Consider the following 25,020-nt stretch of genomic DNA (forward strand, 5'->3'; position numbering starts at 1 on the left):
CTGATCTCCAAACCAAACCTGTGACTGCTTTCCATTTTGGCTTCTTATCCTTGAATGCCGATTGAAGATGAGCAAAAGCTCAACTTCTCTTGGTTGACCACCTTTGTAAACATGTCTGCAGGATTTTCACTTGTATGCACCTTTCCTAGCTTTAGTTGTCCCTCTTCCAAAAGAGTGCGTATGAAGTGATATCTCACCTCAATGTTCTTTGTCCTTGAGTGAAAGGCTGAGTTCTTCGCAAGATGGATAGCGCTTTGGCTATCACTGTACAAGACACAATTGTCTTGTTTGAATCCAAGCTCTTCTAAGAATCTGTGAAGCCACAGAATTTCTTTGCTTGCCTCCGTCATTGCAACATACTCTACTTCCGTGGTAGAAAGTGAAACCACTTTCTGCAGCTTCGAAGCCCAACTTACTGCTGTGCCTCCAACCGTGAACACATAGCCAGTAGTGCTCCTTCGAGTATCTTTGTCACCTGCCATATCTCCATCAGCATACCCTTCTAGAAAAATATCAGTTCCTCCAAAACACAAAGCATTTGTTGTTATCCCTTTTAGATACCTAAGTATCCACTTCACAGCTTGCCAATGCTCTTTACCTGGGTTGTCCATGAACCTACTCACAACTCCCACTTCATGTGCAATGTATGGCCTTGTCCAGACCATAGCATACATTAGAGAACCTACCACTGCAGCATATGGAACTTTAGACATATAGGCTATCTCCTCTTGTGTCTTTGGACACATATCCTTCGTTAGTTTAAAATGACCAGCCAAAGGTGTAGAAACTGGTTTTGCATTTTGCATAGAAAACCTTTCTAGTACCTTCGTGATGTAATCTGCTTGAGATAGCTTTATTGTCTTCTTCGCAAGGTGGAACCAAACGTAAAATACTGTACGTATTCGGTACGTAAGATACGCAGTCCTGTATGGATTGAGGTTTAAGGTACGTAAAAATACGCACTATTGGTAAAAAAACCCTTAAAAATTAGGAAAAACATTTGAAATTTCACAAAAGAAGCCCACAAATATATAAACTATCAATCTATATGGCTAAATGAAAAGGCCTACCTGCATTAAACATCGATCAAGTGACCTACCATGGTCCATATATGAACATGGGACACAATACCCGATTTCAGTAATAGTATGACAGACTCGATACCATAATCTCAAAAGCAACATAGCATTGTAAGGTAAGAGACAATGTACATCAATGATCATACAAGGGTGAAGATCCAAAGATTGACTAATGATGATTAAAATACTGCAAATACAAAACTCAACACTACAATCATCCCGGCATGAAAATGGCATATCAATCATGACCAATGAGAATGACATAGCAATCATGACCAATGTCTGATGCCAACTACAAAAGCTCATAAACTAGCAAGGTGCAAATGCCAAAAGTTAAAACTAATACATAGCATGAATAATACTAGAAAAAACCCAATGGAGTCCTCGGTCAAGAGACTCAAGTCTCTCTCTCCCAAGACAACTAGCTTAGAACTCATCATCGGATGAAGATAAGCTCTCTGCAGAGGAGAGAATGTCTCCATGTGACAAGACATTGCCCTCGTCGTCGTACTCTGGCTCCACAACCATAGACACTTGTGGCTGCTCTGCAACATCCTCAAGATCCTCCTCCTCTGTGGCGTGAATGAGACAAACCGCCTCATTTGCACGTACTTGTGCTTTGCGGACAGGAAGCTTTCCTTTGCGAATGCTCTCACGTCGTGCAATATCTGGATCTGGAGCTCGCTCTTGGAGTGGAATGTTGTATGCCCGTGCTCGCGATCTGGTCACTCGTCGATCCACACTCTCCAACTCTCTATGAAGTAGTCGAAGAATCTCCTCCTGCTCATCTCTCGTCTGCTGCTCAATGTTCTCTATAGTGGAATCAGGCACCATCTTAACCTGCGTGGGATCTACATGCTCATAGAAAAAACCGAACGTACGTTACAAAGAGTTCGATCATATCATCATAAGTAAAATCGACGAGTTAACAAAACCACATATTTAATATTACCTGCTTTGTTGGTATCCCCAAAGCATGGTAGGCTCGCACAAGCTTCATGTTGGCTCTACAGTAAACCAACCTCTCTAGTTGCGCAGTGCTTAGCCTATTGCGTATTTTGGTGTGGATCAATGAGTAGGCACTCCAGTTGCGCTCACAAGCACCCGTAGAGCAATCCTTCAATTGGGAAATTACAATGATTTAGGGTTTAGTATTTACCTGCAAAAGTGGCAATGGTTTAGGTTTCGTATTTACCTGCGAAAGTAGGCGTAATGCAAGATCCGTAAGCTTGGGAAGACCCTGTCTCCCATAGCTCTGCCACCAAGTCAAAGGAAACTTGGTGGCCTCCTGTCTCAGTGCCACAGGCCGCACAAAGGAAGGACCTAAGCTGGTGATGAAGCTCGTCATCTCAGCATCAATCTCCAGTTGTGTGTCCTCGTCATACCTCAACGAGATGTATGAATCGCGTAGTGCAAGCAAATCTCTATCATGGAATAGTTCTGGCTTTTTGTAGAGAGGATGGAGACATGCAGCCATTCCATGTATAGGACGGCTCATGAACGTCCACCGACTCTCCACAATAGCCAGTATGTCATCTCGTCTGCACACATCCATCAAAAAAGAAGCATCTCAGTGTAGCAGGTCCGAGCTATCTAAAAAAAAACAATTGCCAACAATTGTCAATGATGCAATCAAGGAAACATACCGCTGTTGAGACAAAGAAGGACACTCTCTAATGTGGCTCTTCATCTGCAAGAATAGATGGTAAACCAGCCCTAGTGTGGACCCCTCCATATCCGTGACACGCAGCAACACGTGAACAGGCTGCAAAGCCACTGTGAGAGATTGCACCTCTGTCCAAAAGCTCTCATCAAGAACACGCCTCTGGATGTACTTAGTGTTCTCCTGCTGGGAATTGTGCATGTCTCTCCATTTGGGATCCACCACTGTTTGCATCAGGGAATCCCTTAGCTTGAAGAGCCTATGGAGCACCAAATACATATAGGAAAACCTGGTTTTTGAAGGCCGTACCATATCCAACTGGTTGTGGCTCCTAAAGATGGCAAGTGCTTGGTGCTTCTTGCGGAAGAAAGTGGTGATCTTTGTTGCATCAGACACAATAGGCAGCACCCAAGGGAGTTTCCCTATCCCCTCCATGAGTAAATCAAGGCAATGTGCAGCACAGGGGGTCCAAACTATGGATGGAAACTCTGCTGAAATCAAGTCACCCATTGCTTTGCAATTTGATGCATTATCAGTGACAACCTGTACCACATTCTCTGCGCCAACGTCTCTAATGGCCTGCCGAATGTGCGTGTAAATGAACTGACCTGTGATATGTTCCCCTGCCTTCCCTGCATCCACGGCTCGCAAAAAATATGTGCCAAGGCAAGATGACACAAGAATGTTGATGATGTGTCGTCGACGTATGTCACTCCAACCATCTGAAATGATTGTGCACCCAAATTGTTTCCATCCTGCCTTCACTGGAACCAAAGCCCTGTCAATCAAAGCCTTTTGCTCATCAAGCATTGTCGTGCGCATTTTCTTGTACTCTAAGCCAGTTCATGTATCTGTGGGACCAACCTGAGCAATAGCCTTCACCATCCTTTTCCATTGGTCGGTCCTCAATACATTGAAGGAGATGTTGCACTCAATAAGAGTGCGAGCAATCTCCATCTCCGCCACCTTTTGTCGCTCCTTGATCCAAGATTGAGTATGCACACGCGAGGGCAAGGTGGTCTGCCTAGGCCCTGTGACATCCTCCGTATCATTAACATCCTCAGAAAACACATCCTCAACATCTTGCATGACACGAGCCCTCTTCCTGTTAGACTGAACCTGTGCACTAGGTTCACTACTTCCCACCGTTTGATCTTGAGTGTCCGTCTCCCCAAGGTCTCCGAGAAGGGCATCATGAAGAGCATCTTGTGTAGATTGTTTTCCCCTACCTTTGTTTACTCCTGCCATTGCTGGAAATTTTTCTGCAATCAGTTCATCTTTTACAGCAGGCGGCACCTTCTTGCATGCTCCACAATTGGCTGTACATCCTATTGCCGTCAAGTGTCTGACGACACGAGTGACCGTACTGGTCTTCTGCATCCCACAATACTTGCATTGCCAACGTCGTGTACCTGATCCGGATTGCCCTGGAGTCTTCACAATCTCAATGACATTAGTGTGAATGTTCCAGAGGGGGTTGGCTTCGCGAGGCATGGTGTTTTCTTTACAAGAAAGGCGCTCACAGACCTGCTCTGCACTTGCTCTGCACCTGCTCTGCAACTTTTACAGAAGCGCACACTCTCTGTAAAGAGCTTTACTGAAAAAATAAAACGCTACCCTATCGCTGCAACGGACGCCACACGCGCTGGCCAAATTTTTTTAAAAAAAATACTGCACCGTACGGATGCAATCCGTACGGTACGGATCCGTACTGTACGGATCCGTACTGTACGGACGTGCCGTACGGATCGCATCAGTACGTACGTACGGTACTACCTTGCTTCTTCGTCCTGTCCCTTGATATTTTCATACCAAGTATCCTCTTTGCAGCACCTAAATCTTTCATTGAAAAAGATTTAAACAGCTTCTCTTTTAGGTCTTTGATGTCCTGCATATTAGCACTTGCAATCAACATGTCATCAACATACAACATTACGATGATGAATTTCCCATCTCCCAAATTCTTCGTGTAGACGCAGTGATCCGAGTTGCATCTTGTGAATCCATGATCCAACATCCATCGATCAAACTTCAAGTACCATTGTCTTGATGCTTGCTTTAAACCATACAAGCTCTTCTTTAATCTGCAAACCATTTTCTCCTTACCTTTTACTTCATACCCCTTTGGTTGAAGCATGTAGATTTCCTCCTCTTAAGTCACCATGAGGGAATGCCATATTTACATCCATTTGCTCAGGATTTACATCATTAGCAGCCACAAGGCTTAAGACAACCCTAATTGAGTTCATTTTTACAACAGGAGAAAATATTTCATTGAAGTCAATACCTTTCTTTTGAGAAAACCCTTTTACCACAAGCCTAAACTTGTACCTTTTCTTCCAACCTTCTTCTTCCTTCAGCTTGTACACCCATTTGTTTTGAAGTGCCCGCTTACCTTTAAGCAACTCAACCAACTCCCATGTTTGGTTGCGATGTAGTGAGTCCATCTCCACTTGCATGCTCTTCGTCCATTCTTCTTTGGATTCATGTTGCATAGCTTCTTCGTATGATTCTGGCTCTCCAGAATCTGAGATCAAGAGATGGTTGAAAGAAGGAACAAACCTTTCTGGAGGTCTACTTGCTCTTGTAGATCTTCGGGGAATAGGTTGAGGCTCCTCATTTGGTTGACGTTGTTGCACATTTTCACCGTTTGCAGTCCTTGAGTCTTCACCGTCCTCAAGCTCCATGTACTCATTACCTGTTTCTTTTGTTTGTTTTCTTTCCAAGTAATCTTTGTACATATTTTGTTCGTTAAAAATTACATCCCTACTCCTTAAGATTTTACCATCTTCAGGATTCCAGAGGCGATACCCAAATTAACCTTCTCCATAGCCAATGAAGAAACACTTTTTGGACTTTGCATCTAGCTTTGATCTTAGGCTTCTATCTATGTGCATGAAAGCTTCACACCCAAACACTTTGAGAAATGCATAATTCACCGGTTTACCTGTCCATGCCTCTTCTGGAACTCCCCCATCCAATGCCGTTGAGGGTGACCGATTGATTAAGTGCACAGACGTACTTACAGCTTCCGCCCAAAGCTCAAGCGGTAGGCCTGCATGTAGCCGCATGCTTCGTGCTCGCTCCATGATTGTCCTGTTCATCCTTTCCGAAATCCCATTTTGTTGAGGTGTCCTTGGGGTTGTCCTTTGCCTCCGAATGCCATTGCTAGCACAAAAGCTTTCAAAAGCTTGGCTGCAATATTCACCTCCATTGTCGGATCTGAGGCATTTAACCTTGGTACCTGTTTCATTCTCCACAAAGGCTTTCCACCTTTGAAATATGAAAAATACATCGGATTTATTCTTCATGACATAAACCCATGTTTTTCTAGTCGCATCGTCTATGAATGTTACATAGTACAATAAGCCACCAAGTGATGGTGTACTTGCAGAACCACAAACATGAGAATGAACCAACTCAAGTTTTTTATTTTTTCTTTTATTTCCTGATTTTTGAAATTTTACCCTGTTTTGTTTACCATAAACACAATCTTCACAGAACTCTAAGTCCACTTCTTTCAAACTTGGTACAAGCTTCTTTGTTTGAAGGATTTGCATTCTTTTGGCACTCATATGCCCAAGTCAGTAGTGCCACACCGCACTGTCAACTTCTGTAGTTGCTCCACAAGCTGAAGGTTGCGTGCTAACAGTACACAAGTAAAGTGTACCGCCTTTTCTCCCTTGGCAACCACCAAAGATCCCTTTGAGATCTTCCACCGTTTGTTTCCGAATGCAATGTTGTGACCTTCATCATCCAATTGTCCTGTAGAGATTAAATTTTTGCGAAGAGAAGGAACATACCTAACATCTTTGAGCTTCCATTCATTTCCGTTAGCAGTTTTGACAGAAACTGTACCTTTGCCGACAATCTCACAAGCTTCATCATCTCCCAAGTATACATACCCAAAATTACCTTTGGTGTAGTCTTGGAAATGTTGCTTGTGTGGTGTCGCATGGAATGAAGCCCCGGAATCTACTATCCAAGAATTACACACATTGTCTAATGAGAGAATTAGAGCATCTTGCTCCACTTTACCTGCCACATTGGCCTCCGATGTTGGCTTGTTGTCTTGAGACTCTGACTCCTTCTTCTTGGACCAGCAATCCTTCTTGACGTGGCCCTTCTTGCCGCAGTTCCAACATTCAAGAACTGACTTTGTGCGTGACTTGCTCCGCCTTGAGCGATCACGACCCTTTTGGTTTTTGAACCTCTCCTTAGGCCTTCCTCTTGTTTCCACGGATAGTGCAGCACTTGATGATTCTCCTGTACTTCTGCTTCGCATTTCCTCGCTTAGGAGAACACCCACAACATCATCAAACTTAAGAGTATTTGTGCCAGAAATAGAATTACTTACAGCCATCACAAGGCTGTCCCAACTATCCGGTAGAGATGATAGTATAAGGAGAGCTCGCACTTCGTCATCGAAATTGATTTTCACCGATCGAAGTTGACTTATGTTTGTGTTAAATTTATTTAGGTGTTCTGCAACTGAACCATTCTCTGTCATCTTTAGATTGAACAAGCGCTTCATAAGAAATACCTTATTGGATGCCGATGGTTTCTCGTAGAAGTCGTCAAGTGACTTCATCACGTCCTCCGTGGTCTTCATCTCCGAAACATTGAAGGCCACCATTGACGCTAAGCTTAACCGGATTGTTCCCAGTGCCTTTCGATCAAGGACAATCCATGCTTCATCTGCCATCGTTGTGGGCTTCTTTGCAAGACCGCCTAGTGGCAAATAGAGGTCCTTCTGGTAGAGATAGTCTTCAATCTGTATCTTCCAATGTTGGTAGTTTTTGCCGTTGAACTTCTCAATCTTGAGCTTCCCTTCCTCCGCCATAACTCCCACTCAATTCAAGGAATCCTTTCCTTGAGATAATTTAGCTACGAGCAAACCTTGCTTTGATACCAGTTGTTAGGAAATAAGACGTAGCTAAATAGATAATTGAGTAGATTACTTAATGGAGAGAGACAGATTTACATACACGAGATTATAGAGTAGAGAGAGAGAGAGAGAGTACACACGATATACGTGGTTCACCCAATGTGGGCTACGTCCACGGGAAAGCAGTCACTCAATGGCTTTAGTACTTCAAAACAAGAAGTAGTTTACAAAGGGATTATACCCTTAATGGAGCTCCCGCCTTGCTTCACTCTCACCACCTCACACTAACCTTGTTGCATCAACTTCACACTCTAAAATGTGTGTAGAAATGGCTTCCTTTTATAGGCCAAAAGGGCTGCCCTCTCTCATGAGAGGCAACCATGTGTAGCCGCCCTTGTGTAGATAAGTCCAAATCGGACCCTCCAATCCGCCCATGTGTTGCCGCCCTTGAGAAGACAAGTCCGCTTTTGAATTCAGCCACTGGCCATTGACTTCGACCACCGGCCACCCGCCATTGACTACCGGCCACTGGCCAACCGACCGGTTGTTTTCCGATCGCTTTCCGGCCGCCGTCCGGCCATAATATTCCGGCAAAAAAGAATATTCCGATGAGGGGGGGGAAAAAAAGTCCCGAGGTCCCTAAAGTTGCCCCTGATTTTTTGCCGTGAAAATTTTGGTTTCCGGCGAGTGATTTTCCTTCATGCACGATGGCTTCTCCTCATAATAGGGGCCTTACAAATGTGTGCTTTTACCACAGAAAATTACAAGGGTAAATCAAGCTCCATACTTCACATCTTCTCCAACTCACAGAGAATGGATAAGTAATCAGACATGCCGATATGGACACTCATTTATCCCATGGAATACGATGTGCTATTGGTCAGATGCGCACATCATCCCATCACTTAGAGATTGAGACTCGCAGATTTAGGAGAGTATCAGCTTGTATATTTCTTATATGCTCATAGTACCTCTTCTGACCTTGATGGTGAGCCAACTGACCCTCGTTCACTTGGATGCTCTATCAAGCAAGATTGCCCCCTCAGTGTCTTATTGTATGCCATTGCCACTCACCCCTTGTTGCATTTGGATCATTTGACTTCGCTTGCTCGTCTTCACGGGTTGCAATTACCCTCTGAAAATGACTTTCTTGGGCAGGCTTATGCCAATGACTCGTTATTCATACCTCGCAATAACCAAGATGACATGCGAGAGATTATGCAGACATTGGTGGATATGTTTGGGCTCGTGATCAACCTTACGGTCAATTTTCCAAAATCCAAACTCCTGCCTCTTAATGCATGTGACTGGCACATCTTTTGTGACTCAGGGATATTCTTGATCTGCATGTGATTGACAGACACTTGGGGTATCCTATTGGCTAGAACGTAACCAATACTTAGCAAGTGGATTGGGTTATGCAATGCCTGCATGTCAGTTTGCAAAATTGGAAACTATCCACATAGCCAATGTTCAACTCCATATTGTCCAAAACATCATGATGACCTATGCTCAGTTCTACTCGTCGTTGTTGCATTGGCCTCGTCCTCGCCTCACATTGCTTATATATGATATTTTATCTCATTTATGACGCACTAATTCCCACAAGAAAGGGCTCCGTTTGTTATCAATGGAGAAACTTTGCACTTCGAAGCGTTTTGGGGAGCTAAATATTTTGGAACTTTGTCGCCATGCTCTTGCAAGGAAGGCCATATTATTACCTACTCTTGCGCAGCAGTCTCAGCCATGGAGAGTCATGATTGCCACACTGTCTCAACATGTTACAACTTCCGCCTTTGGTCACTGGCAGACGTTCCTTTGGGTGATTGTGTTTGGCAAGATGGTTGATCATATTCTTGGTTGCTCGATTAACTCTAGTTTACTCTTTGCTTGGAAAGCCATTACGCATCATCTTTCATGGCATGGCAAACAAGGGAATTCGCTACGCTTGGAAAACATTCACCGGAGTACGATCTTCTCTCTTACTCTTGTTGATCGATTGCCACACCAAGCATACTTTCTTTTTTGTCGTGGCATACGTACGATGCATGATGTGGTTGACATGTCTAGGAAAAATGCTTCGTTTTCCTCAGGCAGCTGCATGATTTGATTTGGGCGTGATTTTCGTCAGATTTGGAGTGCACTTGAGCACATGCTAGCTGCCTTCCTGCTCATTCCGCCTCTAGTCGATGGGTGTCGTATGTCAGATTGGACTTTACAAGACACACCTTTTGTTGTCATTTCTGCCAGCAACGTTTATGCTTCTCATTTCTGCCTGAGTCTTGGCGAGCTAACCATTGTAATGCGCTATGGTCTATACATAAATTTGATCGATGGTGAAGAAAGACTCTTATTGCAATTTGAAAGAGCCATTTGTCTCTGAAGGAACGTTTGTTTCTATGGCACTACTTGCTAGGAGTTCTCCTTGTTGGAATTCTCCTGGCCAGGCCTTCCATATCACCTTGTATGCACCTCCGCTTTCCCTTGGCAGTTTTCCACAAATAGTTTTGGGTTTTTGGCACTCTCCCAACTTCCCTTCAACCATTCGCAATGGGTCATATTTTGGTCTCTATGGTCTTTGTCGCGCCAACGCAATTTTCCTATGTTCCATCAACATGATGGGATCCCTTTCCTTCGTTCATGATTTCACTTATGCAATCCTTACATTTTGCCCTTGGTGTTGGAGACGTCTAACCGGATATCCTTCCGCTCTCCTATGTATGCTTTTAGAGCCTCGCATCACCAACACTTGTATATTCTTCCTTTTCTATCTGATCTTTCTCATGGTTTTTAAAAAAAGTGTGTGTGTGTGTGTGTGTGTGTGTGAGAGAGAGAGAGAGAGAGAGAGAGAGAGGTTAATCTGTCTTAGGAACAATGCCGAGAGAGAGAGAGACTTACGAAAATCCCGAAACGACAGCTGCAACGACAGGGAGGGCAACAATAGCAGTAGCAGTGGCGAGGCCAGCAACCGCGAAGTTATTCATAAAGTTCGCTAACTACAATAGCATAAAACCTGTGAAATGGTGGTCTCCAAATTCCACGGAGCTTCTTTGGTAAGCCTAATGGTTAGACAGGGATGGAGTGATGGATGTGATGGCTTTTCTCTCTCACGCACTACGCAGGAAGGGGGGGGGGGCCCTCGTCACTATATGGCACGGATCTATCTAGGGGGATCTAAGGCTCAAATTTGGCGGCGCGAGGCGGCTTTAATCTCGATCGTCGGATCACGTAGTGAACTGAGGGTGAACTGTGGATCTAAGGCCCAAATTTGGCGGCGCGAGGCGGCTTTAATCTCGATCGTCGAATCACGTAGTGAATTGGGGGTGAACTCGGGGCAAAAATGGCGCCCCGAGTTCACTCCTAGTTCACCCACCTCGCGGGGTGTGGGTCGAACCTGGGATGTCTCGATTGCCACACTAATGCCCTACCACCACGCTAGCGCGCGTCATTGTCCATGTTGGCATGGCACATGATCATATCCTAGTTTAGGCGCCCCTAGTTCACCCCCAGTTCACCCACCCCTAGCCTACCTGCCCTTAGTTCATCGTTAGTTCACCCTCAGTTCACCCCTAGTTCACTGTGTGATCCAACGGTGGAGATTAAAGCCGCCTTGCCCCCCAAATTTGGGCCCTAGATCCCCTCTGACACGGAACCGTGCCATATAGTGACGAGGGGGGGGGGGGGGGGGGGGGGGGGGGGGGGCTCGTTTATAAGTGACACGAGGTGTGAGTGGAGGGATCGATGACGGCAGGGGCGCACGATTGGTGTCGCGTGGTTTTTAAGCCACCGGATCTCCACGGGGGGGGGGGGGGGGGGATTTTTTATAGTTATGGAGTCGCTTCCTTGCAATGGCGCGCGATAGGCGGGTTGGACAAGATTGTGGTGTGCGAATTTTTTGGCTCGTTGATGATAAATCAACGATGGATTAAAGCGGAGCCGTCGATCCCTTCACTCGACCCTATGTCCTTTATAGACGAGGGGACGGGGGGGAACCATCAACTTTACTTCTTCAAGGTAAAGTTATTACTTGGTGAAGCAAAAGACTCTTATGCCTCTCTCTCATCCCAGAAGCCACCATGTGGCACAACTTGAAATTTTTATTAATTTAATTTCAAGCTCACCAGGTAAAAAACAGCGCTTGAAAAGTTGTTAATGAAAAGTTGTGAATATAAAAAAGGCCGCGCCGCCGCAAGTTCGTAAGTAATCAAAAGCAGGTTCGCAGACGTGCAACGGTTCGGAGACGGAAAGCCAGCAGCACGCAGGTTTCTCTGAAGGTTTCTCTTTGCCAGAGAGAGAGAGAGAGAGAAAGAGAGAGAGAGAGAGAGAGAGAGAGAGAGAGAGGCTTCTCTCCTGCGTTTCAAAGCCACATCCTTGAGAGTATCCTCCCTTGTCAACCCCTGTTGTCATCGATCTCATCGTCTGTTTTTCCTTAACCCCTGATGTCATCGATCTCATTCTGCAACAGTACGCCCTTGAGCTTTTGCGAAGCCTCACGCATGTATGCACCTTCTTGGCTCCTTGGCTCAAAGCAAACGTGAGCTGGGGATTGACGCACAGAGAGAGAGAGAGAGAGAGAGAGAGAGAGAGAGAGAGAGAGAGAGAGAGAGAGAGAGAGAGAGAGAGAGAGAGAGAGATTCGTATTTTGTTGGCTTGCCTCTCTATACTGGTTTTGATACTTCACCTTGTTTTTGAAAAGACAAACTTTAAAGCTGCTCGTCCCTAGCTCTACGGTATTCTCAAGCTCGCCCTCTCCCTCAACTCCTCTCTGAACTACTTGTTAGACCCTCAACAGCTTGTGCGCGTGCCCTATCCTTTGCAAAAGTTGAAGCAGCATGCAAATAGTTTGAGACGACGAGATGTAGCATTAAACAAAATGGGGGGAAGTAGTTATGTTGCTTAGCATTGCCTAGACATCACAAGCTTGCTAATATGTCACACCTCTAATTATTTTAACACCCTCAACAGCACAAGCTTGGCCGAGAAGGCAAGAAGGCAGGCTATGAGTGATTGTCAACACTACCGACATTGTGGGTTTTACTGGAAAAATGTAGGCTAGTATAGGGTCTAGGCTTCCCAATCTCTGAAATTTGAACATGGGATTTAGTTCATTGATGGGCTCAATTCTTCAATCGCTAGGGCCTTGATAGAGTATGAGAAGAAGCAAGAAGCACAAGTTGCAATCAATCACAATAATGGGGCAAAGCTTCTAACACACACTGTTGTTGTGGATTGGGCTTTTAGCACTGGGCCTCTTTGACGTCACAATGTAAGAAAAAGGTCTCCTCCAGGATATCGCCCGTGAAGCCCATATAAATGACGATATTAAACGGACGCTGCATTGAGCAACATGCAAGTTTGTATGTTGCAATGGATGGGAACCCCTAGGTATTTATTTGAATGGTTCCTGGAATACTAAAGATGGTTTGGAGGAAGATTAATTGTGTTGTCTGTTTAGACGACAATGATGTTTGATGAGTTACCAACAATGTACTTCAAGCCACCTGGCTTTTGGTTTTTGGAAGAACTCTCCTGTTACTTTCACCCTATGTACACCAGGTTGCTGCAGATTTTTTGTTCATTTGCTTCTTTATAGTGGAAAACAATATACAGTAACTTACTAATGATAAACACTTACCCTAATGTAATTTTGTCTATCTTGTGTGCCAGAGAGAGAGAGAGAGAGAGAGAGAGAGAGAGAGAGAGAGAGAGAGAGAGAGAGAGAGAGAGAGAGAGAGAGAGAGAGAGAGAGAGACTGTTCTTGTCGATCAGCAAAGAGGTGATGAAAGGGAACGATGCCTGCTCAGAAAATGACATCGCCATGCTAAATCACCTCTAGTTATATAATTCAGAAACCAGCTATGGCGACTCTGCGTGTGGAGAGGAGAGCATATCGCGAGCCCTCGTTTGTGAAGGAGTACGAGCAGAAGTGTGACGCGAGAGAGTTTGAGAAGAAGAACACGACGATATGGTGAACTCGCTCTACTGTAATGTGTAGAGCATAGTGAGTTCTTATTAGGTTTCTACAAAAGAATATGTGTACATACCTGGCGGCCCACCCACTTACCTGGGCGACCACATTGGGCTTTATACCCCAACAACCTCCCACTTAAAGTCCAATGTGGTACTTTAAGTGTGAGAGAAGCTACTATACAAGCTAATTTACAAGAGATGTAGAGAAATGATGTACTACCCTACACCTAACTGCTTGCGAAAATGCGCAAAGCTCTTTGAGGGAAGTCCTTTTGTAAGTAGATCAGCAGGATTTTCTGTGGTGTGAACTTTGACAAGCTGAAGTTTCTTATCCTCGAGCATTTGCCTGATGAAATGATACTTCACATCCACATGCTTTGTCTTTGAGTGATAAACTGGATTGCGAGCCAATTGTATAGCACTTTGACTATCACAATCTAACACAGGCATCTCTTCTTTGATTCCCAAATCTGTTACTAGTCGATTAAGCCAAATTGATTCTTTGCATGCCTCTGATGCTGCAACATATTCAGCCTCTGTAGTAGATTGAGTAACACAATCTTGTAATCTAGAACGCCATGATACTGCTCCACCAACCAATGTAAAGACATACCCTGACGTAGACCTTCGGTTGTCTAAGTCACCTGCATAATCTGAGTCTGTAAAACCCTTTACACTTAGCTCCTGACTCCCATAGCATATACGCATACTCTTTGTAGCTTTCAGGTATCTCAATATTCCTTTCACTGCCTCCCAATGTTTCTTGCCTGGGTTTGACATGTATCGACTTACTGCTCCCAGTGCAAATGCAATGTCTGGGCGAGTAGCAATCATTGCATACATTAAACTACCCACTGCAGACGCATATGGAATCTTATCCATTTCAGCCTGTTCTTCCTCAGACACAGGACAATCTTGTTTGCTAAGTTTCACATATGGTGGCAATGGAACACTCAATGCCTTTCCCTTCTCCATATTGAAACGTTGCAAAACCTTGTCAATATACTCTGTTTGAGATAACCAAATCAACTTCTTTGATCTGTCTCTCTCAATGCGCATACCAAGTATATGACTTGCCTCACCCATGTCTTTCATGTCAAACGATTTTGCCATCTTTGACTTCAAAGCTGAAATTTCTTCCAAGTGCTTGCCAGCCATCAACATGTCATCCACATACAAAATAAGGATCATCCAACTGCCATCCTTAGCCTTCTTTGTATATAGACAGTGATCGAACTCACTACGTTTGTAGCCTTGAGAAAGCATAAACTTGTGGAATTTATGGTACCATGCCCTCGGTGATTGTTTTAAGCCATAAAGACTCTTTAACAACTGGCATACCCAATCTTCCTTGCCTTTCTCAACAAACCCTTCTGGCTGCTGCATGTAAATTTCCACATCTAAATCACCATGCAAGAACGTTGTCTTGACATCCATTTGGTGCAACACCAAATCTAATATGGCAACCAATGCAAGAAAGCATCTCAATGTAGTCATCTTGACCACTGGAGAGAAGAATTCATCAAAGTCAATGCCTTGTTCTTGCTTAAAGCCCTTGGCAACAAGCCTTGCTTTGTACTTTGGCTGACTATCATGAGCGGTGATCTTATACCTGTAAACCCATTTACAAGGTAGAGCCTTTTTGCCCTGTGGTAATTTAACTAGCTTCCATGTCTGGTTTTTATGCGGAGCTGTCATCTTTGACTGCATGGCCAATTGCCAATTCCCGGAGTCCTTCATTTGCACTGCTTCCTTGTAACATGAAGGCTCATTGCAATCAGTCAACATGACATAGTTCATAGATGGAACAAACCTATCAGGAGGTCGCGTGATACGTCCAGATCTACACACAATAGGTGGCTCAAGCTCAGCCACAACCTGTGGTTCCAATCTATCCTGTCCTTGCTCCTCTTGAGCCCTGACATTTTGTCTTGCACGTGCAGGTCCATCTTCTTGGAAGACAACTCTTCTAATCTCCTCAACCCTCTCTGGTTTAGAATGATATTTGGATTCATTAAAGTGAACATCATTGCTGCGGACAACCTTTCTGGATTCGGGATCCCAAAGTCTGTACCCCATCTCACCAGAATTACCATAGCCTAGAAAGATGCACTTTCTACTCTTTGGCTCAAGTTTGTTCCTAAATTCCTTTGGAACGTGACTATATGCCTCACAACCAAAGACCCTGAGATGCTTGTATGAGGGCATTTTGCCTTACCATACCATCTCTGGCACTAAATCCTTCTGCAAAACCTTGCTAGGAGATCTATTTACAAGATGAACAGCTGTTGATACAGCTTCATCCCAAAACCCATTTGGCAGCTGTGCATTAGACAACATACTTCTGACCTTCTCTTGTATGGTCCTATCCATCCTCTCAGCAACACCATTTTGAGGAGGATTGTAAGGAGAAGTAAGTTCACGTTTTATACCTTTTGACTCACAAAAGTCCTGAAAGGCCTTTGAAACATACTCTCCACCATTGTCAGTGCGTAAGCATTTAAGCTTCTTGCCACTCTGATTCTCCACAAGTGTCACAAACGTTTTGAAAACACTAAACGCTTCATCCTTGTGCTTGAGAAAGTAAACCCATACTTTCCTCGAGTAATCATCTATAAATGTCATAAAGTAAGAAGCTCCCCCTAGAGATAGGTTAGGCATAGGTCCACACAAATCACTATGAACAAGTGCCAACTGTGTATCTCTTCTACTGCTTCTATGCTTATGTGGTTGTTGTGTTTGCTTACCATACAGACAATGTTCACAGAATTCAAAATCATTAAATGAAAAGCAAGGCAAATAACCAGAACGAGACAAGATTTCCATTCCCTTCTTGGACATATGTCCTGAAAGGCCTTTGAAACATACTCTCCACCATTGTCAGTGCGTAAGCATTTAAGCTTCTTGCCACTCTGATTCTCCACAAGTGTCACAAACGTTTTGAAAACACTAAACGCTTCATCCTTGTGCTTGAGAACCCATACTTTCCTCGAGTAATCATCTATAAATGTCATAAAGTAAGAAGCTCCCCCTAGAGATAGGTTAGGCATAGGTCCACACAAATCACTATGAACAAGTGCCAACTGTGTATCTCTTCTACTGCTTCTATGCTTATGTGGTTGTTGTGTTTGCTTACCATACAGACAATGTTCACAGAATTCAAAATCATTAAATGAAAAGCAAGGCAAATAACCAGAACGAGACAAGATTTCCATTCCCTTCTTGGACATATGTCCTAACCGGCTATGCCACAAAGAAACGTTCGGCTGCTCGGTTACATTGATTACATTTTTAGAGACATTTGATACATAAATCATGTAAAGTCCTCTAGACTTTACTCCATGTGCTACTGTCATAGAACCCTTGGATATCTTCCACATGTTCTGTCCAAAAGTGGTGACGTAGCCAGCATCATCAAGTAAACCTGTGGTGATCAAGCTCTTTGTAATTGCTGGAACATGTCTCACATTCTTCAGCGTGAAAGAAGAGCCATTCTGAAACTTCAATTGAACATCTCCAACACCTAAGATCTCACATGTCTGCCCATTGCCTAGCCGAACATGATCTTTAGTGGTCACATAAGAGGTAAACCACTCCTTGTTTGGAGACACATGAAGTGATGCCCCTGAGTTTATAATCCAATCACTCAGTGCATTTCCATCAGATGCTGTGAGAAGAGCTGAGTCCATTGTATTCTTCAAGAAGTAGATGTCTCCTGACACTAGACTGTCATCCTCTGCAACATTGTTTGTCACATTTATTTCTTGAATATTCACTGAGGACTTGTTCTTCTCACCATGGTCTTCAACTTTCTCTTTGCCTTTTTCTGCTTTCCATTCTCTGCAGTCTCTTTTCATGTGACCCTTCTTGCCACAATGGTAGCATTCTATGTCACTCTTGCCTTTAGCACTGCGGGACTTGCTACGAGACTGATTCCTCTTTCCACCTTTGTACTTTTCTTTGGTCCTTCCCCTAACAACTAAGGCTGTTCCTTTGCCTTTGTCCATTGTCTTTCTATTGGTTTCTTCAGTAAGCAGACTTCCTTCTACACCTGCTATGTTCAAACAATCTAGAGGTGCAAAATTACTCAAAGCTGTGCGAAAAGTGTCCCAACTTTCCGGCAATGTGATCAACAGGAACATAGCTCTAACAAGTTCATCAAACTTGACACCTTGAGTTGACAATTGACTGTAGATTGTGTTGAATTCATTCACATGATTGGACATAGGTGTCCCTTCTTTCATCTTCAAGTCAACAAGCTTCTTAAGCCAGTATACCTGTGAAGCTGCACTCTGCTTCTCATAAAGATCACTCAGCTTTAACCATGCTTGATAAGCCGACATCTCGTCTGCTACATTGAAGTAAACGCTTTCTGCCAAAGTCAGCATAATGGTAGAAAGTGCCAATTCATCCATTTCGCTCCATTCATCGTCGTCCATATCTTCTGGTTTTATCTCCTTGAGCTTTATAGGTTTTATCTGCTTCTTTTGTACCAACACGTGCCAAATCTGCTTCTTCCACAATGGGAAATTGGTTCCATCGAGCTTCTTGATATTGTAAAGAGCAGTGTCTTGTGATCCAGCCATAGCTACGCTTCACAGTAGTTTACTTTCCTGGGAAAAATTCGGCAGAGTTTCCCCTGTAAACTGACCTCTGAACCAATATCAACCTGTCAAATGAACCAAGAAAGCTTCAAATTCTGCATAAATTTTGGTAGAGTCTCCTTTGTAAAATGGCTCTGGTGTACTCAAAAAACAGACCAAAAAACAGCTCAAAAAACCACTGTCTCTCTAACACTGTAAGTTGTGGGTAAACCTGTCCTGCACCTGTACTGTCTCTCACTGTCCTATCACTGTCCTGTAAGCATAGACTGCGACAATGCCTCAACGGTAGTAAAGCAAAGATGTAATCCCAACTGTCTAACTCACATTCAATACATCCTAGCTGCCTATGTAAGGGTGCTCGAGGGATCGCTCCAAGACCTGTATCACCGAAAGGATCTCAACATTCAAGAATCCCCCAGCTCAATAAAACCTCACTCGACCCTCAACAAAGGCTGCAATAAATTTGACAATACATAGACTTCCCATAAAATCATGCATCCACAAATTTCCCACTATATGTTGTAATCGCTGCGGCGGTTGTTTGCTGCGTGACTCACAGCCAGCAAATCCTCAACAGACATACATCATCTCTGACAATACATCCCATGTGGAAGTACCTGCAATGTCAGGATGAAATCTGGAATATCAAGCATCAAACACAAGCTACCTGATGAACTAGTGGATGTCGCCTACTACAGTCTGTGTGTAGATGCGCCCGTGTCGTATGTGACACGCCTCCAAGAACTGTGAGCCATCGTTCGATGTGTAGACAACCACAAATCAACACTCTGGGAGTGCCGATATCCTCAACACCTGCAATCGTAGGCCGAAACCCCAAATTTGCAGAGTCGGATCTGCACCCGCTGAGACCACGTAGTCGAAAATGGCCTGCGCAGAACTTTGTCGAAGCCGAACGGTGGCCGAGATGACCTCACAACGAAATTCTGAGAACACCGAGCTCTTCGGGCTGTCCCACAAGATTTGGGGCCGTGTCTTCGCCTGTCGAATCTCACTCCAGTCTGAGCAGGTGACTCTGGCTACCTGCAAATGCTGCCCCGAGCCTTGATCTGAGCTCTGATACCAGTTGAAGGAGTACGAGCGGAAGTGTGACGCGAGAGAGAGTGCGAGAAGAAGAGCACGACGATATGGTGAACTCGCTCTACTGTAATGTGTAGAGCATAGTGAGTTCTTATTAGGTTTCTACAAAAGAATATGTGTGCATACCTGGCGGCCCGCCCACTTACCTGGGCGACCACATTGGGCTTTATACCCCAACAGTTTGTTGCCTTGCCTCTCATGCATGCCTTGCTCTTTCGGCATTTCTGGATGTGTGTGTGTGTGTGTGTGTGTGTGTGTGTGTGTGGGTGTGTGTCTATGTTCATGTTCTCGAGCTAACCAACACCTACTTGCCTCGGCATCATCATCCAACTTTACTCACTCGCCATCCATCAAGCTTGTCCAACTACACTTGATTGAGAATAAGATGGGTGTCTCAAAGATGGTTCCACGGTTTAGAGACTAAATGGTCGATATTACTAGGTTGAATGGTACAATCTGCAAACAACTACCAAAGTAGGTTAAGTTGTAACCCTTTCGCTAGATTCAATTACCCTCTTTAGTAGCCCTTTGCCATATATGGAGCACTATGGGACACAACTAAACGCCAGTATAGATGGTGTCGTTATAGTTGTTGGAAAATATCGACGCCTATTTTGATGTATATTTATTCGATCATATCGACGCCTATATAGACACATATACAGATGTCAAAACCTATTAAAAGAGGCTTGGCAGTTGGTGTGGCATGTATCGCAGCATCAAAAACCAACCCTCTCTGCTCAAAGGGAAGAGTGCAAAAACAACCGCACTCCACCTTCATTTTTCCTGAGAATTGAGTAGATGTGTGAGTACATATTGACAATGTAACCATTACCGTAACAAAATTTTAAAACTATAACCATGACAAGATTCACAAACCATAACCATCACAAAAATCACAAACCATAACCATATTAGGATTCCAAAATCATAGCCAGATTCTCTAACCATAACCATGACCATAACATGATTCCAGAACCATAACCACAATCCTCTCACAAGATTTCGAAGCCATAACCATAACCATAGTATGATTCCAAGACCATCACCAAAGAGAAATTCCATATCCATGACCATAACATGATTCCAATGCCTCTGCAAACTCATCTACAATTGGCCCTATACCCACATTCATAATACTTAGCTTATTAATAGGTTGCATATGCTGGATAAAGTGTAAATAACCATTGTTTCCAAAACTATGAACCACTTGTGTGAACATGTAGTACAAGAAGACTCCACAATAACCATCTCGATATTTTCATTAATTAACTCAACGAGTTTTTGCAAATGTGAGGCTTTGGAATTGGAATAGTCCGCAAGTGCCAAGGCACATGTGGGATAGTAAAGATTACCATAGGAACAACAATGGAAGGATCAACACACCATATCTCATGCAACTCAAATGCAAAATGCTTTCCATGATTGGCAAGAATTTCTTTAAACCATATTTTTTCAACTTCTGTCAAATTGTCCTTGCAACCAACCTTTAACTCCTTCAAAGAATCTTTCATAAAGTTATGCCAATCTTGCTTGGGTCATGAAGACTAAGCTACATCAACATTTTGAGCATTTTTGAAATCATAAATGAGTTTGTACATTTCTATGGAGCATACTTTCACAATCTTAATTCTTGTATACAAATTGAAATTTTCTAAAGACTTCAAGTCTTGCATGGTATCCACAAATGAAAACTTGTCGAACACACCTATAATGCATTCATCATCTTCTAACAATCCATTGTTCCTCAAACCTTTCTGTACACTATTTACATGTTGTCTTTTATCCCACTTCAAGTCCTCACACTTTGTAAAATAGATTGAACCATAGTATTTTGATCCTACAAAACCAAGAGAAAACACCTCCCTTGCATATATATTATGCAATAACTTTTGTCTTCTTATACCATTGCAATCCCGCTCTACACAGCCAAAACTCCTCATATCCGTGTTTTTTGTTTGTCTTTGGAAAGGGTTTCTCTCGAAGAGTGTCACAAAGAGTAAAGAATTGAACCATATGCTTCCATTTGTACTCCTTATCCTAGCATAAGAGGATCCATCATCCATCACCTTTGTTTCCATACAAGTTGCAGTAATGTATGGTTGCCTAAGGATAAGAGGATATATAGATATCTCTTGTACAAGGAATTTTTGGTCATCTTTCGCATCCCCTATAGTCACATTTACGTTTGGACAAGCTCCATATAGCTCCCTTGATTAGTAATTTGCTTCACAAATCATCCATCCATGGTTTATATTGATTGGCCATTTTCCTTCTTGATATAGACTCTTTGACATGGGGTGAATCTATAACCCATGATTTATATGTGCAATGTATGGATCTTCTAAATTTTCCACTTTTACTAGGTCTTTGTAGTTTCTCTTGTGCCTAATGATTAAAGTATTGACACTTTTGAGTGGTCTCATCTTCATCTCCATCATCCAAGAACAGAACCTATTAATGCTCTGGTAGACTTGTAGCATCCATAATGTTTTCATCACCTTGCTTACCATGAACGTGTATATCTTCTGCATTGTAAGTTTCTCCTTCACCTTGTACATGGATAGCCTCAATAAGATACTGACACTTTCTCTTGATAATATCGATGATTTCTACATGAAAATCCTACTTTGCTATGACAAGGACCTCTCCCCAGGTAGATTTACACGTAATGTTCAAAATATTCTCTTCCAAAGCCCTTTTGAGATCTGTCATTACCTTGTATTAGATTGGATCTTGTAATCTAGACTCTTTGCTTTACCTTTTGCTTTCCTTTCCTTTTCTTTAGAAGCTTCCTACATAGGCACTTCAAAGAAGCTAGACTCTTTGCTTTACCTTTTGTTGTTTTCTTCTTCTTCTCTTTAGAAGCTTCCTGCATAGGCACTTCAAGTATATCCATATCTTGGTGAGAAGCTATATTAGGAGGCATTGTGTCATTTCTTCCTCCACTCCTTGTGGCCCTTTCTGAAGGCCCTTCATCCCCATGAGTCACGCCTACGTTTTCTCTTCAACAACAACCTCATTGGCTTGACATTTGGCAATGTATGCATGTACTAGCAAAGAGTTTATAGGGTCATCCCGGCCTGTTTCTAGCCTAATGCAAACTCCAACTTCAGGAGAAAACTCTTTAGTCATTTTACTCTTCATAGCATATTTTATTGTCCACGGCCCATCTCATTGGATATTATGAAATTGAGCTTGTGGCTTCAAAACAATATGAATAGTGAATTGGGCCCAAAAACAGTCGGAGCCTCTGTTAGCTACCAATTGTAAGAACAGGGAAACTAGGGTCTTAGAGTCCACCACCCAACCACCCATTATATAGGCAAGCCCCTGGCTCTTTGCCCTAGTTGGACTCCCTGTTCCACATCTCCTAGCACGGCCCTACCCTTGTCTTGTCCGGCCTTGCTGGTGTCCTGACATTACTCCCCCCTTAAGAAGAGTTTTCATCCTCGAAAACAAAAGTGGGAAGGTTCTTCTTAAGAACACTAATGTTTTCTCAAGTGGCATCCTTCATGGATCCAGCTGTTGGGTTGACTGGAACACGGTTCTGCAGGAGGTTCAATGAAACCAAGAGTAACATCTTGGTTTTCCACATTGTTGTCCATTTTCAACCATCTAGTGTGTAGACTCCATTTAGAACGCACATGAGCATGATAAATGAGCTATCACGACAAAGATATATCTGAAAGAGTACCGCTTTTCACTTTCTGTGAAAGTAACTTGCTGACCTAAATCATCAACCAAGTGTAAGTCCTTGACTTGTTCTTGAATTTCATTAGTAAACAACCCCACCCTAACGAGTGTCAAGGTTGAGAACCTGACTTATACATGAAGAGACTACCGAGTTGCAACATGCATTAATTGATAGTAAGTAAACTCCAAGAAGAGCAATAAATGCTTACTAATTGGATCCGCGGTGCTAACGTACGTACTTGCATATCCTTTAGCACAAGATTACACTTTGTAGTCTGCATATCCCCTTGGATAAGTGACAGTACTGAGGTGTGTTTTCCCCACGGTTTACAGCCAGACTTTCCAGATGGTTGGTGCTAAAGAATCAACAATGGAATGAATAACCCTCGTGGTTAACTTGAAAAAATCTACAAGCATCCAAACCGAGACATGACCTCTATTGGTGATTGGTAGACCTAAAAAGTAATCTCATAGAGATACTGCCCTTAGAATGCAAAATGCTTCATAAGCAACAACTTGAGGAATATGCATGCCGTTCCAAATCACCCTTTGCTAAACACTAGGGCCCATAACACCTAGTGTGCATGCATTTAGCAAAAAAAACAGACCCGACCTGTATATCCCTGATTATCCTTGCCAATACTTATGGCAAATGTGATGTGCGTAGCACACAGTAAAGAGAAATGTAAATAGTTCCAAACAGAAACTAAATACTTTTAGTGGTAATCAATTTCAAGCCTTGTTGAAATGTTTGAACCATAATAGAAGGTGAAACAATTATCACTTCTAGGTACAAACAATGAAACTTTTTCATTAAAAACTTAGAGCCTTGCTATATGTATAAACAACCATTTGTAATGTTGTTTAGCAATACTTGTAGCTGAACAAGTCATTCTAAGTATCCAACAATTTTTGGCCACTGAAATTGCTCCTGATATGTCGTGCTAAAAATGGTCTAGAAAACAAATGTGACCAGCACCTAGGGACTTTGTCGTGACACATTTTTCAAATAGTGGGCGCCAGTGTCAATCCTAGAGACTCATATCCTCCACATGTGGAATATGTCTCATGTAAGAATGTCTAAAAAAGAACATTCTTTAAGTATAAAATGTACTTGTGCGTGGAGATAATTGCAAACACTCTATGACGGGAGTGAGAAGGACCCTCATTATCCTTGCTCCACACTGGCTAAACCGAACTCCTTGAGTCTCTAGACCATGTTGTATCCCATGTGATAACATGTGCCAAATCGAATCCTATAAGTGGATTCATAACAGCATAATGTATATTGGACACTACGGTCCTAGATACTTGTTTTGACATGCCCTTAGCATGGCCTTGAAATATTCAAGCGTATTTAAATGACTTGCAAAAAACCAAGCAATGCATACTAAAAATTGGAATAACACCAAATCAATAGATGTGTACCTGGAGATTGAGCTGAATGTTCACTTACCCGTATTCAAATACAGAGGAACACGTCGTCTACGTGTGAAAAATCAAGCTACATTGCACTAGAAACCCTACGTGTTGCCTTCGCCATCCAGACCCGTTGGGTAGAAGCTACGTAGTCAAACGCCTCGGTAAGAACCTTTGTAGAACTATGCAACTAGCAGGTAACGGTAACCAACCTAGTTAAACATGTACAGAAGGATGAGAATCAACTTAAAAAGTTGAATTTTTCTGCTACCGCGTGGTAGATTGCTGAATTATTTCCTTGAAAGTATAAAAGATCAAATTGTGATCCTCAATGCGTATGGGGTGATTTAGTAAGCACCCGTTGGGTCGTGCCCCAAAACTGTGATGCCATAGACACTCGTAGTGCTATAGAGAGAGCAAGAAATCCACATAAGTGAGATGCCTAGCTTGTATCAATAGCCATGCTGTCTCAACTGTTTGTTGTCTCTAGACTCCATGGTATAGATCAGCTGATGTAAGTGTAAGAGTATCAAAAACTCAACTTGAGCGTCGCACTAGAAACATATAGTGCAAAAATGACACCCTAATCCTCCGAAATGATAA

The 25,020-nt window shown here is 43.1% G+C and overlaps 3 protein-coding genes across 3 annotated transcripts in view; all 3 read right to left on the reverse strand.

Moving 5' to 3' along the window:
• LOC147427786 (uncharacterized) overlaps window positions 1–10,782 on the reverse strand; it is a 71,260-nt gene extending 60,478 nt beyond the window's left edge. Inside the window, exon 1 of the mRNA XM_086497324.1 lies at window positions 10,529–10,782. Within this exon, the coding sequence (XP_086353450.1) occupies window positions 10,529–10,614 (86 nt within the window). The 5' untranslated portion in view covers window positions 10,615–10,782. The remainder of the gene's footprint in view (window positions 1–10,528) is intronic.
• LOC147427787 (uncharacterized) lies at window positions 1,506–2,079 on the reverse strand. Its single transcript, XM_086496354.1, has 2 exons — window positions 2,032–2,079; window positions 1,506–1,937 (listed from the first exon to the last, which is right to left on the reverse strand). The coding sequence occupies exons 1-2, from the start codon at window positions 2,077–2,079 to the stop codon at window positions 1,506–1,508; spliced, it is 480 nt and encodes a 159-aa protein (XP_086352480.1).
• Window positions 2,844–4,236, reverse strand: LOC147427788 (uncharacterized). Its single transcript, XM_086497760.1, has one exon. The coding sequence runs from the start codon at window positions 4,234–4,236 to the stop codon at window positions 3,586–3,588; it is 651 nt and encodes a 216-aa protein (XP_086353886.1). The 3' UTR covers window positions 2,844–3,585.
• Window positions 10,783–25,020: the final 14,238 nt, after the last annotated feature.

Source organism: Adiantum capillus-veneris, chromosome 23 (genome assembly GCF_014529385.1).
Source record: "Adiantum capillus-veneris isolate H3 chromosome 23, ASM1452938v2, whole genome shotgun sequence".
Lineage (NCBI taxonomy): Eukaryota > Viridiplantae > Streptophyta > Polypodiopsida > Polypodiales > Pteridaceae > Adiantum > Adiantum capillus-veneris.

Coding starts and splice junctions, on each gene's coding strand:
- LOC147427787 (XM_086496354.1), bottom strand. CDS start 2,079: ATGAAGCTTGTGCGAGCCTACCATGCTTTGGGGATACCAACAAAGCAG. Junction 1,938..2,031: donor TGGGGATACCAACAAAGCAG/GTAATATTAAAT, acceptor TTTTTCTATGAG/CATGTAGATCCCACGCAGGT.
- LOC147427788 (XM_086497760.1), bottom strand. CDS start 4,236: ATGCCTCGCGAAGCCAACCCCCTCTGGAACATTCACACTAATGTCATT.